General features: G+C 42.2%; 1 protein-coding gene across 5 annotated transcripts in view; it reads right to left on the reverse strand.

Annotated features, from left to right (window-relative positions):
• TTBK1 (tau tubulin kinase 1) overlaps positions 1–16,726 on the reverse strand; it is a 122,961-nt gene that overhangs the window by 74,251 nt on the left and 31,984 nt on the right. For all 5 annotated transcript variants that reach the window (XM_056356925.1, XM_056356924.1, XM_056356926.1 and 2 more), the window contains 3 exons: positions 6,664–6,737; positions 3,006–3,146; positions 1,631–1,735 (listed from right to left, as the gene is read on the reverse strand). In XM_056356925.1, coding sequence (XP_056212900.1) covers positions 1,631–1,735; positions 3,006–3,146; positions 6,664–6,737 — 320 coding nt within the window. The remainder of the gene's footprint in view (positions 1–1,630; positions 1,736–3,005; positions 3,147–6,663; positions 6,738–16,726) is intronic.

Consider the following 16,726-nt stretch of genomic DNA (forward strand, 5'->3'; position numbering starts at 1 on the left):
TGTGTCATTAGCCCTTCTATAAGACCCATCTGTGGCAAGCAAGCAACCAGCCACCAGAATAATCAGAATTAAGACCAACCTTCTCAGAGTCCTGCATCCTAATAAAGCCCCACCTCACCCACACCAACCCAAGCAGGACACAGCTTGCGAGACACAGCTGAAGAATCTTTTGCCCTGAAAAATACTAATGTTGTTTCCAAAAACAGGGCCTGGGAGTATTCTCTAAGGATGTAGCAAAACAAAAGTAAAGTAACTTTACCTTAGTGGGAGAAAGGAAGAAAAGAGAGGATCCAAAAGAAGAGACATCTGGAGTAATTAGTTTCTTCAATTGTAAAGAAAGAACAGTGTTCAAACAATGGGACTTGAAAGACAGACATAAAACATAGTTGCTTCACTGAAGCAACGAAGAGATTTTGCAGAAAACCAAATGCCAGTTTCAATCCATAATGGGCTTGAATTCTGATTGCAGAAAGAGGAAAGGAGTGTGGCTGCATTTTGAAAAGGGCAATATGGAGAAGGGTTATCCCCAAACTAAACAGCATTGACAAGGAAGATCAGCAGCACATAGTGTGTGTCTTTTTAAGAATAAGGTGCAGACACAACCTTTGCAGCTGCTCCCATCTACAACTAAAAAGAAAAGGTTTGCAATGTCCAACTGAAAAGACTTACAAAAAAAGAAGAAAAAAATAGAATCCCCCAGCTGTGTTCATCTACTAAAGACACAAAATCTGCTCACTGGTCTTTGTTTTCTTCCCACTCCCCAACCATATCCTGCACTACAGAGTCTCCGAATTTAGCTCTCACATTGTCAACATTTTCCAGAACAACAATTATCTTGCAGATGGAAAAGATGTGCAGACCAAAAGGTATAAGCCTAGGATGAGAAACAGAGAGACTGTCTGAGCCCACCCTGCTTGCACTGCATTGGAAAATAAATCTAGGAATGCCTGACTAATACTAGACCATCTGAAACTTAACGTATCCTTATGAGTGACCCCAGATAACACAGGACTGGTAAAAGCACTGAAGATAACATACATACCACATGGTGTAAGTTATGCCCCCTGCCCTTACCTTCCCTCTAATACTCCTGCTAAGAAATTTGGACAGAGGGCAATATACACAAAACTAAGCGAGGCAAGGCTGAGAACAGCATTACAGGCTGCAGTTCACAGTAAGCTTGGCCTTAGAGATCAGGTCAGCCTCTAAGTTCTAGCAGTTTTTTCATAAAAAGCTTTAAGAACGCACCAACCTGGTTCCCCAGATTGCAGAGAACTGAACTAGACCAGCCCTCTGGGACTACAGAAATCACATGGTCAGCACTGGGCTCACCCTCTTTGCTTGACCATAATGTACTCAATAAGTATTCCAAACCTGTGGAAAACATGATTATCCTAAAGGGAGGAGGGCGGGGGTGGGGGGGGTGGGGAGGAGCCACATATTTTGTAAGACAAAACGAGCACCCCTTCTTAGATTCCCAACTCAGTTGAAGTCACCTGCTGCCTCTCACCTTGCAGAAAATGTAGTCCAATATAATGACCAAGTACAACAAACACAAACCAATCACAAAATCTTTCCATGCCTAAGCAGTGGCAGAAGTGGAAAAAAAAATCACTTAAAATTTACTTACTGGCCGGACTTCACCGGTAGTGTTGGTATACTGACGGGCCAGACCAAAATCTAACATGTAGCACTTCCTGTATGTTGAAGGTAAGCGGCCCATGGCAAAATTGGACTAGACAAAGATAGAAAGAAAAAAATCAATTTGATACCAGCAAGTTGGATAAGAGTGGCCATTTCTTAACAAAACTTTGTCATGTAGCCCCATATGCCCCTGGCAGAAACATAAGTCAAAGAGAAGAATTTTCAGATGCATCTTAAACATCATGATTAGAGAATCACTGCCATGTCAAGAAGTTCACTTTGCAGATAAGTGACTGTGGTCTCAAAATAACTAAAATTCACATTAGCTTAGCTAAATTTCAGCTGATATGAGAAAGAGCTAAGTTTAACACCACTAGCTCTGCAGTGAGAGCTCCATCACTTGCGTAACAGGCTGTAGTTATTGTAGACAAATTCTTCTGTTTGTGGCTCAGCTGCTAGTGCACATTATTCTGCCCTAACTCCCAGAATCTCCAACCACTGTATTGTGTTACCTAATTTTATCTGAACATTCAGACATCTGAAAAACACTGGGTTCGGTTCTTAGTAAATAAACTCACAACAAGCAAATGGAGCAGCTTGTTTTTAACCCCTATCTTAAAGTTATATCCTTTACCATAATGGATGGTTGCTGAAGGATTTGTGGCCAGTCACATCACTGACTGATTTTCAGCTGAATCTGATCAGCCAAAACCAGCTGATTTTAAAAGCAGCAAATGATTTTTCTGGAAGGAAGATGGTCTCAGGGATGGTGTAGCAGCAAGTGTTCAGGCCAAGCAGTGAAGAGCTGCAGGAAAAAGACTGACTCCTACAGTGAGGCGTGGAATTATTGTGCCTCACCGAAACAGGTGACCAACACTGTGACTATGTTTCTGACACTGGAAACTGTGCTCCATTTTTTTTGTCAATTGCTCAGAAAAGATCAAGAGTATTATTTAGCTAAGTCAAATACATGAAATGGCATTTATTCAAGTGATGGGTCATAGAGAAAGACATCCCTTCTGAACCCCTTTTATAGTAATAATTGGTTGAAATCCAAAAGATTGTTCAAAATCAGATTGCTTCATCATGGGATCTTGACTGGTACAAGTATGATTGACAGCTACTAACCCACCATGGAGCAGCCTCTGCCGATAAAACCTAGTTTGCTGTGCACTTACAGGAATGACAAAACTATACTACTGTTCTGTACTTACAGAAAATAGCCAATGTGTCAGAGAGTAGGAGTGGGCAAGGAGGCCTAAATGCCTCCACTGCAATCTACCCATATTCAGATTGTCTTTATTGACCCAAGTAGACCAGACAGACATAAAACGAAAAGGAAAATTTCCAAAACAACATACAGGCTTGATGTCACGATGCAGAAATCCCACAGAATGAATGGCTTCTATTGATTCCAGGATCTGTTTGCCTAATCTTAGCGTTGTGCTCAGCGTGAAAGTCCCTCGAGGCTGACTCCTTCTGAGATCTGCAAGATTTCGGCCCTGAAACAATCAATAAAATGCTTAAACCATCACACAAAAGCACAGCATTTCACAGCTGCAAGTTCTAACGTGCATTCCCAAAAAATGAAGAAAGGCTAATCAGGCAGGTGCTCACCTTATGTCTGCTTTATTTCTTGTATAAGATCCTACAATACTTCATTTTAACTTTTAAGTTATGTACTTGCTGATAAGAACATACCAGAGCATTATCTTGGGAAGTCAGCTGATGAACTGTTTGGGAAATAGGTTCGGCACAGACAGCAGTGCCTCAGACTGTGTGAGCCCAGCATCTCCTTACTGCTAAGCCCTGACTATATAAAAGCTGATCTAAGAACAACTTTTGATTGTTCTCTGAGCTGTCTAAAGATTAAAGCAGTTCTAAAGATTAAAGGAGTACAAATATGATAAGCAGATCATGAACTCACTATCTATTACACCTCATAGAAGTTTCATCAGAAACTCTCTAGCACACAACTGTCTGGCTCAAGCTCAAATCAGCATTGCTGTGACAATGCCACAATGGGGAAAGCTGATTATCAAGAAAATTATACCCAAAATCAGGAGAGGAGGATTTTTCCACTGACTTAAAAAATACTTATTACAAAAATTGGTAATTTACTTCCAGGTAATGACATTGGGGGGGGGTGGGGTGGGGTGGAGGAAATCTACCAGCTAGGCATGAAAAAAAGACAGTTTGGGGAGGCGGGGGGGTGGGAGGGGAAGAAGACAGACTAAACAACAGAAGAATCACAAGTGTTCTTTGATCCCTGCCATCTCAGTTTTGCCTACACCTCTTTAGATTTGTTAGATTTGTAAAGGGAAAGGTGTTAAAATGAGTATAAGCCATGGCAGAGTACCCCTTAATGCACAGAACTAATGCATTTATCAACTGATAACATTAAGAATAAGAGTCCACTGTTTCAGAGAACATGCATCAAGAAGAAAAGTTATAGGGGCATGCTGATTATCAATATACTATAGAATCTCTTGATGCTGCTTCTGCAAAGACATACATGCTTATAATACAAGTCAAACAAAATTCACAACAGAAGATATATGAAAGATTCCAAACATTTGATGAGAAAACACAGATTGCTCTCCAAACCAGTGAAATGCCATCTATTCATCCATCCGTTTCTAGTTCTCAAGTTATTTACAGACATTAAAGGGTCAACTGAACTGGCTCTTTTAGCGTGTGACTAATCTCTCGAATCAGTTTGACCCAAGCTTCACTTCAGGACTCTGGTCCCTTGAACAACCACACTCGACACAGGTCAGCTAATACAGACACAGCCAAGCCACAGCAACTGGCCAAGGTCTTCTCCTTAGCATGAACAAAATAAGACTAAGCTACTTCTCTAGTGCTTATCTTTTTTTTATTTCTGTGACAGCTTACTTAGAAGCAGTACAGATTTGTCATCGCTATCCTGAAAGATCCAAGTTACTGAATAGACGGCAGATCTTTCTTTCCACTGTAAAGTGGTTCCTTGGACACCAACTCTCTTACCCAATGGTAACAGGGAAAGGCAGATTTTTTTCAGAGCTGCACACTGTGCCATAATTTTCCCCAGCTGGTCTGGGATACTGCCTCAGGACACCTGCTCTCCAGAAACAACCCAAGACATGTGAATAGCCAACACTGCCCCCAGGAAAAGACACACACACAAAAAAAGAGCATTATTTTCCAAATAAACACCATCAGGCTGGCTAAGACACAGAGCAGATGCAATGAGTTGCAAAGGTTAGAGTGGAAGCCTCAGTCCCAGTGACTGAAAAGGAAGGAAGGATTGCATTACACAAGTCAGAGGGACACATAAAAAAACATGTCTCAGCAGACCTTGAAGTTGAAGGAAAATTTTAGCCTGAAGAGTAAAGGTGCAAAACTAATGCTTTAAGTGTCTAAGTCTTCATTTGCAAATAATGAAATGATTTTTAGCTCTGCCTACTCTACGTGCTCAGCTACATAGTCAAGAACAGGCTAGAAAGTAAGAGATTTTGTGCAGAGCTTTTTCCAAGGTATAGTCATCTTCATCAGGTTTGTTAAGGACAGGACTGGTGATTTAGGAGCCTTGTTCCATGAGCTCCAGATTAGCCCTTTCAAGACTCATATTCACACCCACACTGCAGCAGCGTCAATAGCCAGAGCTGGTTAGAGAGCAAATGTTTTTTTCCTACCCATAACAGCAGAAGGGATGCCAACGGTGTGTGAAAGGCAAACCCAAGCACCAGGAATTTACTGGTTTTATACATCTGCCTTCCAAGTAGAACTATCGCTTCAAAAGAATCAGAAGTTTATTTTAAAGTATTGTGATCTTCCTTCCAGTTTATGCAGCAGCTTACTTCTCATTACTCAGTACTTCAACCTTCTTGCTTTTCTTCAGCATGTCCTATCACCCGAATGATATATAAAGAAACATGACATGGGCTGTAAGCTCATCAGGGCAAGGGTAGGCTTGTATTGTACAATCATACAGAGCTTTGCACAGCAAAGCCCTGATCATACAAGCTGTGAGAGAGATAGGACAATTCTCCCTGTCAACTCTTATGTCAGGTGCTGAAACAGGTCAGCTTCCAAGGCAACTGTGTCAGAAAGAAGCACCTTTATTTTGAAAGTATTCCTCTCAAGCCAGGGACAAACTCCCTCTCCTTAAAGGCCTTTCTTCTATGTGTTTTTGACTCTGACATCTCTTCCCACTTGTTCCCCTCCAACTCTTTCTCCTGTGACTGTATGCTGTAAAAGAAAGCTGCTTTCAGGAAAAAGAAAGCTGTTTTCATGACAGTACCACCATTTTTGGGCTCTGAACATCTACCTACTTATGTTTTCTTGGTTTCATGCTAAACCATGCAGAGATCCCTGCAGCTCCTGCTGTTATTGTGGCTTGTGTAGACACCAATGCAAGACCTCAGCTGGCTAACCCTGATAGGAGTAGCTGGCTGTCTAGCTGGACAGTCACCATGTGCTGGCTACCCAAGTATTTACTCATATTGACTTAATATCAGCAGTGTTCAAACAGGAGAAAACACTTTCAAAGCTGAAGCCAAGCTACGGCTGAGCTTGGTAGAGATGGGGGAGCCAGAGATCACTTCCTTTCATAAAGAAGACTGTGCTGCTGGTGTGACCCCTGGCTCCCACTGCACTCTGAGCTCTGATACAAGACATGTATTTCGAATGTTGCATCACCAGCTCAGCAGGAGATATTTCAAACAGGTGGCACTGCTGCACAATACTGTGGGTAGCTCCTGCAAGCTCCGAATTGAGTGCTTTTCCCAACAAATTGACAGAAAGCTATCTTAAACAGAAAAGCAGAGCTACTGAGTATCTTTGCTCCTCTTGATAACTGGAGCTATCCCAAGGGATATCAGAGCAACATCACCCTTCTCACAGTTTCCCACTCCACCCACTTTCTATGTACAACAAAGTCTCTACACCAATGCTTGGCCTTATTCTCTCACTGTAAATCCTTCCCTGTTATGCCATCTCCATGGGAGGGGGGGAGAGGGGAAGTACAGAACTCACCTGAAGCTGCATGACCACATAATTAAATTTTTCATTCCTTCCACAGCCAATAAATCTGCAAACATGATCCTTCCCTGAAACGAAACAGCAACATACAGAATGGAATGTAAGATAACAACTCTGTGATCACAATTTTTAGAAAAATGGTTTCTGATCAAGGGCTTGTAACCGTAAGTGGCATCAGGCAGGGAGTTTTGCAGACTGATTTTGTTTCTACTTCCCAGTCTCATAGCTCAAGAGAGTAATGACATTCAACAATAAAACTGCCTGTGAAACAGCCTTGAGTGGAAATCAGTGTCAGGGATCCTCGAAACCCCAAACTGACACAGGGCACAAGTAAGAGTGTGACAAACTGCAGTTTATCCTATCACCATGTGCATGTAACACCACTACAGCTGCCACTATCCCTGAACTAAACCATGGGTAGCACACATGACCACATGATTTCACAGGTTCACTGGCAGCATGCTTATGCTCACTACACCAACTTCGCTCCATAAATGCTTTTACACAATCACCACTGCAGTTACCTATTAGCATTTCTTACCCTGAAACAGCTAAACTAATGCTACTTCAACATGGACAAACCCTGATTTTAATAGTCAGAAGCATAAAGATGCTTATGGAAAAACTCCATTGAAACATTAAAGCAATTTTATAATAAAAAAAAGAAATAAGGCTGGACAATTTCTGGCATGGTGTTAGAACCAACCAACCACCCTGCAACATTCTGCTAGTCCTCTAGGTTCCTTCTCTGTGGTACAAAAGTGCTGCTCCAACACCTACATTTCATCACATGGCACTAGGCAGAACCTACCTTTAAAAAAAAAAAAAAAAAAAAAAAAAGACGGAATGGAGACTGGTTTCAGATCCTGACCTGTAATGGATTTGTGATGGTGTGCTCTCTGTATTAGCAAAAGGGGAGGTATGATGCATGCATTCCTCTAATAGCAGACCACTGATAACAGAGTAAAGGTTGATGCGCACCACAATGATGAACATTTGGTTCCTGGTGGGGTTTCTAAGCAGGGAAATGGGCGAGTATCATTGCATAGCTTTGCCCTGCATTTCTTTGTAGCACTTGAACAATGGTGATTTTAATTAGTTTTTAACCCGAAGCTTATTGTTTGATACTTCCCAGTTTTAAGATAAAAAAAGAACATGAATGTATACAGTAATCAGTAATTGCTTTTGCCTGCAATAACCCTGAGACCCTGCTATTGCTCTCATCATGCACACAACAGACCTAGGGCATCAAAAACTGTTTGGGACAGCAAGACGTGACAGAATAGAGACCTGGAGGGCAGCAGGAGACAAAGCAGCAGCTTTCTCACTAGAAAACCAGAGCTTTGACCAGAGCAATACATATAGCTGTGGAATATGGAGCTCCATCACAGGCCTTTCAGTAAAAGCATCAAGAGCCTGCCCTCCAGGGCCCAGCAGCATCCCACTGCAGGGCACCCACACTTTCTCTCCTACCACAAGGAGATAACAGAGCTGCTGGCAACCAGAACTGGAGGGACAGAGGCCTTGGCTATCCCTTGCTCCCTTTGGAAGAGCAATCCTAAAAATACTAAACCTAATAAACCAACCAACCAGCCAGCCTGCCCACCCACTCATCCACCCTAGTATCCACCTATAACTGGTTAGATAAGCAGCAAGGTTATAAGGCCGCAGATCATTCATGGCTCTGGCACAAACTTAAGGACATTGTCCAGTTTCAGGACTGGGTGTGCAAGACCATGCTGAAACCATCAAGGAATGTCACAAACCACCGTATTTCAGGAAAAGATATTCAGAGATCAGGAAATTACCCTGTTCAGTATATAACAGGGCAGCTTGCACACTCTTCCTTGGTCCTTTTTCTCACATATCAAGCACATATCCTGTGGGTGGCCATGAGTACTGGGTGCCACTGGTTTCATACTACCTGCAAAATCATTGCAAGTTCAAGTGTTGATTTCAAAACACAGTGTTTTGGTTTTCTGAGGGAATTCCTTGAGACATTGTCTGGATGTAGCACATGTCCTGGCCTGGGCATAACCCAGAAGGGACCGGCCAGCAAGCCTCAACTGCCCTACTGCCTCAGCATCTTCCTGCTATGGGTCCCAATATGGACCACCAGATTTGTGGCTGCAAAGTCACAGATATATCTGGATAACCTCAGCAAGAACAAGTTATGCTGCTTCAAGAGATTATGATACCCACGTGCTTCATCAAACTGGCAGCCTGCACAGGTCTCAGGCAGGGTGGACAGGGCAGTGCAGGTCCACACTCATCTCAGACCTGACTCCTTTAAGTCTGTACAGATTCTCACAGACCAGCCTGGCTTACTTACAGACACACTTTGCTTTGTTTTGCCTTTCAAAGCACCAGGAGATAGATATTGAGGCAACAACCAAAACAATGACTCTTCTACTGGCAATGAGAGCTACTGTGTGGTAAAAAGGGTAAAATACTCCAATTTTTACTTGCTTTTATTGTTCTAAACAATTGCAATAGGCAGGACACCATGTGCTTTTTATTGCTGTAGAACTACAGACAAGAACATTAAAACCAATCCTCTGACAGGGAGAACTAGGCCACCTAAATCAATCATTTCAGCAAAACAGAAGTTGTAGTGTCCAATACACTTGATTGTGACTGAAGATACACCCCTGCTAATTTGGTACTGCCTTTTGTGATTTAGAGTATATTCCTGAGACTTTATTTTTTTAAATCAGTTTCCTCCATTACATTTTTGTTTCTGGATCACAACATTTTACAGAAAGAAAAAACATTTACATTTTTAATGTATTATCTTTGAGAACTGTATGCACGTTTAGGCCAACAACGTTTCTGCTTACTATAATTTTTGAAAAATATGAACTGACTTACATCTTGATGACCCACATCCCCAAACTGACTCAATTTTATACTGAATCCTCCTTTTCAGGCTAAAATGGGTTCCTACCTGACCAGTTGGTCTTGGGAATTCAGACTCTCCCTAGAACAGCTCTCCCATGCACTATTCTGCAAACAAGCAACACCAGGAAAAGAAGAAGAAGAAAAGGGGAAAGGGAAGACTGTAAATTCCTGCATGAAACAAAAAGAATGTGACAGAGTGTAGAGAAAGCAGGCCGTATTTAGAGGTGGTGTATGTCCAGCCAGCTGGTAATATGTATGGGATAAATGCTTGCAGCATCAGTGCCTCTGGGCTTCCAAGGCTTTTACCCATTTTTCAAATAAAGAAGTCACCAGATTATAGCTGTTTGCTCTCCTGGAGGACTTCATGCCATGCTGAAGTAGCAGATGGAGGCTGACAGTCAAGTGTGACTTTGGGATTCCTGCAGATCAGTCCTGAGGCTGATTAGAATTATGAAGCCCACAAGGACAATCATGTTAATAACATCCTGTGCAGCCAGGATGAGGGAGCCATCATACTTTCCTTTAAGGAAGAGGAGATAGCCCTCTTTCCTTGCACACGCCCTCCCCAGGCATGAAGATCATAGTACAGAGAGCAGAAAATTGTATTTTAATCCAGAAAAATATGGGTGTGGGGGGGAAGTTTTGTTTTTCAAGGTATATTTAGTATGGGGAGCCTCACAACTGTTCTACTGCACTAACTGCCAAATCACACTTGCTTGTTGTCTAGACTGTTCCACTGAACAGCCACTCTGATATTACAGAGGGTCACAAGCTCATACTTTAGCAAGTAAGTCCTCCATGTGTATTTGTTTATTACTAAAGAAAAAAGCACCTGTCTTCCAACAAAGTAAAGGAACAGAGCAAGAGATCATGAAGAGTTTTGGTCTGTTAACTAACTAACATAGGTTGGGGGAATAAATTAGCCTGATGTTCACTAACACTAACCTGAGAAAAGTTTCAGAGAACATGTGTTTTATTTTGTTTCACATGTATTCATTTTTTCATTTTTCTATGCATTTAGTTAAGGCAATGTTTTAATGTTCACCCATAGAAAATTTTTCTTTCTATAGTTGCCTTTAAACTACAATGCACATAATAATCTCCCATATAATCCTGGGTAAGCAATACAAATGCTTCATTACCAAAAGGATCTTTGCCATCCTTGTTCTGAAGGAACTTAAAAATTACAGTCAATACCCATGTCCTCATGTATAGAAATAACTTCAAGTAACTGGAAAACCCTTCCATCGTAGGATAGATACTCATCACTTGTAGAGATATGATTAAAACCCCCATGTTAATACTTAAAAATTTCATTACATGAAAAACTTCTATTACACAGCACTTAAAAAATTAAATGATGATCCTTTTGTGTATTTTTCCACATAGATCAATTTCAAACTGCTAGAAACCAATACTCATTCCAATCTTCAACTCGTTTAAGCTCTTAAACATTCCTAATGTATTTTCAATACAGCAATGAAACTAGTCAAATAAATACTAAGAAAGAAATACGTGACATTATCTTTGCAATTAGAAGTATCTTTTATTTGTTAATAGATTCCATATTCCCAGTATTTTCACCTGCAGAAAACAAATAACCACTCTTCTCCCCAAAGGAGTTCAAGATTTTAGTATTTTAAATTTATGCTAAAATTATTTTGTGATTCATCTTCATAGATGAGCTGTCTTACTGCTAACAGTCCACCCAAAACACTGAAGACACTTTTACTGCATAGATTATCATAATTCTCATGGCAATTATTATTATACTTCTAACTATTACCTTACCAATTCTTGCATGAAGTTCAAAAAAGCCAAGTGTAAGGTCCTGCACGTGGGTTGGGGCAATCCCAGGGACAAATACAGGCTGGGCAGGGAATGGATTGGGAGCAGCCCCGAGGAGAAGGACTTGGGGGTCTGGTGGACAAAAAACTCAACATGGCCCAACAATGTGCGCTTGCAGCCCACAAAGCCAACCGAATCCTGGGCTGCATCACAAGAAGCATGGCCAGCAGGTTGAGGGAGGGGAGTCTCCCCCTCTACCTCACCCTGGTGAGACCCCACCTGCAGTACTGCGTTCAGCTCTGGGGCCCCCAACACCAGAAGGACACGGACCTGCTGGAGTGGCTTCAGAGGAGGCCATGAAGATGCTCAGAGCGCTGGAGCACCTCTCCTGTGAAGACAGGCTGAGGGAGTTGGGGTTGCTCAGCTCCAGGGAGACCTTACAGCAGCTTCCAGTACCTACAGGGGCCAACAGGCAAGCTGGAGAGGGACCTTTTACAAGGACATGTAGCAATAGGACAAGGGGGAAATGGCCTTAAACTGAAAGAAGGGAGACTGAGATGAGATGTTAGGAAGAAATTCTTTACTGCGAGGGTGGTGAGGCACTGGCACAGGTTGGTCGGGGAAGCTGTGGATGCCCCATCCCTGGCAGTGTTCAAGGCCAGGCTGGATGGGTAAAGCAGCCTGGTCTAGTGGAAAGTGTCCCTGCCCGTGGCAGGGGGGTTGGAACTAGATCATCTTTAAGGTCCCTTCCAACCCAAACCATACAATTTCCTCTGCAGTACAAGACCAACACTGGCATAACTGTGCGAGTCCAGCAGTGGCCACCAGACTGGTTGCAGGAAAAGGAGAATGTGACATTCAAAGAAAGCGTCAGAGAACTGGGTTTGTTCAGCCTTAGGAAAACAGCAGAGGGGGATCGAACTGCTGGTCAGAGCCACCTAACAGAAGAGTGCTGAGAGGATGGAGCCTGACTTTTCTCAGAGGTGTATAGAGAGGCATTGGACATGAGCTGCAACATGGCAAATTACGTGGGAGGATGGCCAAACCTTAGAACAGTGGCCCAGAGAGGCTGTGGGATCTCCACCCTTGGAGATCATTCAGAACTTCACTGGAAAAGACAGAGAGCAACCTGATCTATTTCCTTCTCCTTGGAGCAGGAGGCTGTACTAGAGACCCCAAGAGGTGCCCCACTGTGTCAAATACTCATTTTTCTTTAAAACCTGCTTTTGCATCAGCAGTGACCTCTGACCTCTATAATCACAAATTCAGCTTAATTCCAGAATGATCAGTCAAGTTTGGTTTTATTCAGGTAATACATGAAGTATCAAAACTTATGGTATACTGCTGGCCCAAAATAACCAGCGTGGCACATACAGCACAACACAGCAGCTCAGCCCTGAAGACAACTGCATAGGAAAAGCCCAAGTGCTTAGTGACATAACTTGCTTGACTTGGCACTGCCAAGGTCTCTATTACATGCCCAGTTGTGGACATTTAGCTATACAGTTGTCTCATCAGCATTTGGAAAGCTGCAGCTGTTTCTCATGCTCTGCATTACAGACATCAGATACATTTTACAGCTATTGTCTATTTTATTCACCTGTTAACATTGGTATCAGGTTTACCAGCTTATCACAGATTTTGTATTGTGAGCATATTGAATTCACTGCTGTACAAATATTCTAAAGAAATGGAGGATCCATCAGGACCAGAAAATGAGTGTTATTTTCATCATCTTCCAACTTTACTTGAAAATAGCGTCTGTAGCTTGCAAAGCTGACTAGGATACAGTTTTCTTTCATTTGCAGTTAGCAAGTTTCATCTCTGGCCAGACAAACTAGCTGACTTCAGGGCCTCGTCAACTCAGCTGGAGACGAGCAGTTTTCAACATGAAAGAAAAAAATTCTATGCTGGAAGTAAGGCTTAAATAACTACATTACCCAATAGTAATCAACTAGGATTTAATCAACTGCGTTAACCTGGCTAGTGCTTCTGTAATAAATGAATGAACTAATGGGCATAAAAACAAAAGGCTGGTCATCACCTCCTAAATGAACAGTAAAAGGTAAAACTGTCTGACTTTGCATGGCATAATTTCCTCTTCTTGTTTCCCAAGACCACTAAAAACTTTAAGATGAGCAACTGATACCAGATCCCACACAGGGCAAGGCAGAATAGTGAAGGAGCAAGAATTCAACACTGCCTTAAAAAAAGGAGCGTTTTAAATCCTCTTTCATCCATCCTACGTCCTTCCCCCATCCCATGACACCATGGTTGACACAGCAAATATGTGGCCCAAATGCCAGTTTATTCAAACACCCATAGGACTATTCCACATGGAAAAATGCAGTGCTGGGCAGAGAGGCTAGAGCTGCATCAAATGCCTGAATGTGCCACTCTCTAACAGCCTAAAAACCTGCCAAGGGTCATTTACCCAGCCTTCCAGCCTTTGCAGACAGCTTGCTTACATCAACCTAGCAAAATCCTATAGAAACATATAAATGTGTGTACAAAAGTAACAGAAACTGAACCACAGAGATTTAAGGCACCACTTTAACACGAAAAACTCATATATGCAAAAAGAAAAGACTAGGACTGGCAAATGATAAAAAGCAAGCAAGATCCCTTTTCTTCCCTTACTCTTTTAGGGAACTCTTACCTGTCCAATCCCTGGCAGTAAACGGGGAACAAGCAACACAGACCTACTTCACTACCTGCTGTAATAAAATCAAGTACTCAAAAACTACAATGCCTGTGACCAGGCTGCATCTTGCACAACTACTCAATATGCAGAAGATCTCTGCACTGCAGAATAAAATTAATCAGTCCTACGCAATGAGATTGGTTATGCTGAAAAGAAGGCATTTACAAAGAGAATGACACACTGAAGAGAGCTTAGGAATATCTGGCTGCCAAGTGAGGTCAAAGGCAAGTACCTGGGGCCTCATAGCCTCACACCAGGGCAAAATTGCCACCACAGATGAACAGAAAACAGTGCTCAGGACCAAAATAATCTGGCCATTTTAACTGACAATCTGACTATTAGGTTGCTCCAAGGAGAATCCCAGCAAAGGAAACTGAATGCTGTGGCCACATCCGTAATTTTGGGAGCCTGTGGACCAGAAGGCATCTGAAGTAAACGCCTCATGAAAGATCCTCTTTCACAGTCCTAGTCTCACAAGCCCTCAGAGTGCTCCCAGAGAGACCTATCAAGAAGTGGGTAAGGACCGGGTGAATTCTTTTGAATTTAAAGCATCTGCTGCTAGGCCTCACATAGCCCCAGCTGAGCACCTAGAGCAGACACAGTGCCTGGTTTGGCATGTAAAGATGGTTTCCATACCCTGCTCTGCAGCAGCCTGAAAGCTATGGAAAATAATCCACTGGATTTAATCAGGGATACTAGTTCACTATTTCTGCAATTAAAACTGATGTTGGAAAGGCAGACTGACACTGAGATAGCCGAAGCCAAGCACCTCAAAAGCTGTGCAAGAGCTGTTCCAACAGAGCCATTGTGTTTTGATTAACCTCAAAGACCTCAGAGATGGGAAACACAGTCTGGATAGTATTTCACAGATGCTCCTTTGCCTCCTGAATGCTGCTCCACAGCAAATCCAGGGTGGGGGAAAAAAAGGTCACAAAGCGAGCAGGTAGGTTTCCATCTGTCTGTTTTCCAAAGGGTTAGAAAAGCACTGAAGTTGTGGGAAAACACCTGCTCTTCTAGAAGTGACAGGACTCCTCCTTCCACATGTTCAATCACAGGAAACTATCCCATTTTTCTTCCCCATGACTCCAGAGAGCAGGAGTCTCAGAGCCCTGTTTTATAATAGAAATGAGGTGTTAAAGCAAGCCCCCATACTGCCTTAAATCACAGTTACCACATCAGGTGTTGTTCACAGAGTGGCTTTGGGTCATTGTAAACTTTTCTGAGCAAACAGACCCAGAAGCTCCATTCCAGATGCACACCAAATAGTCCCCAAATCCTAAAGGAGACAGCCCAAACCAACAACTAGTCCCTCAGACACAGGGACCAGATTAAAACTAACATAAAGCCAAATTCCCAAAACAAATGCTGTTTAGTGTTAAATCCCCAAGCCATATATGCTGGAGATGTATAGTCCTGAGTCACTACTTCTATACACTGATCTGCTGGTACTATACTGCTCATTAGCGCAGACATAGCTTAAGAGGGTGAAGAAAAGGCCCTTCTTGCTCTGGATAAGCAAGTTGATAATTTATTTAACAACACAGGTCTTATTTCCATTTGCTTTTCAACATATGTCATCAAAAGGCTTGTCTAAACAGCAAGACAAGTGCAGATACAACTAAACCAGCAACCTTTTCTGCTGAAGGCAAGTTGTATCTGCAAGAAGTACTTTGCCAATGCAGCTTAGGCTTGGTTTCAGAATGCTTGACTGCAAAGTAGAAAAGCCCAGTAGCTTAAAAGTATATGCAAATGGTACAATCATAGAATGGTTTGGGTTGGAAAGGACCTTAAAGATTATCTAGTTCCAACCCCCCTGCCATGGGTGGGGACACCTTCCAGTAGACCACATTGCAATCATATACAATTATCTCATTTAAAGGTAGTTTTACAGTAGTGATTAAGATAATAAAATGATGGCTTGATACTAAAATAGTATTCTTCTGACAGGGAAGTTGTATTCGTGCAGAAGTTCCCTGTACAGATGTGCCAAACCACCCCTGAAACAGTTTATGAATTTGTTACAGGCAAGATTTTCATCCCTAGTAGGACAATTCTCTATTAGCAATCTATAAGATAATTTTTATTATCTTTTTTTATACTATTACTTTGATTTATTATCTCTACACTTGCCAACTACATACACACCTTTCTTATTGCTGCACACCATTAATTTTTCATATCACTTCCATATTGTTTGTTGCTTACTGCATGTTAGAAATAAATATGTATGTAAGAATTTATTACTGCAGAAGTCTACTCTCTGATATGGTTACTAGGACTCTCCATGACACCCAGTAGCTGGGAACTGCACAGCAGCCTTCTTCAAGGATGGAAAATTTTCTGATCCTCCAGGTAAACTTAGTCCTGTTTACTCCTTCATCCATGGAAGGGACAGATGAGCCAGAGATAATCAAGCCCGACAGAAGTGGTGAGCAACCCCTCCAGTCAGGCTGAAAGGGTACTGTGGGAAAACCGCTTGGAGGGGGGAAATTATAGAAAATCGGGACCTAATACAAGTTGTAGAATTATAACAACCTTTTTAGGGAAAAATACAGTTGCTGCTTTGGGATGGTTGGCAGGCATGGAATCTACTCCACCATGATTCCCTAGGCAACACAACCTGCTATCCTAGAGGAGCAGTGGAGGGTGGAGTGGAGTGGAGAC

This window comes from Falco biarmicus, chromosome 12 (assembly GCF_023638135.1).
Source record: "Falco biarmicus isolate bFalBia1 chromosome 12, bFalBia1.pri, whole genome shotgun sequence".
NCBI classification, from domain to species: Eukaryota; Metazoa; Chordata; class Aves; order Falconiformes; family Falconidae; genus Falco; species Falco biarmicus.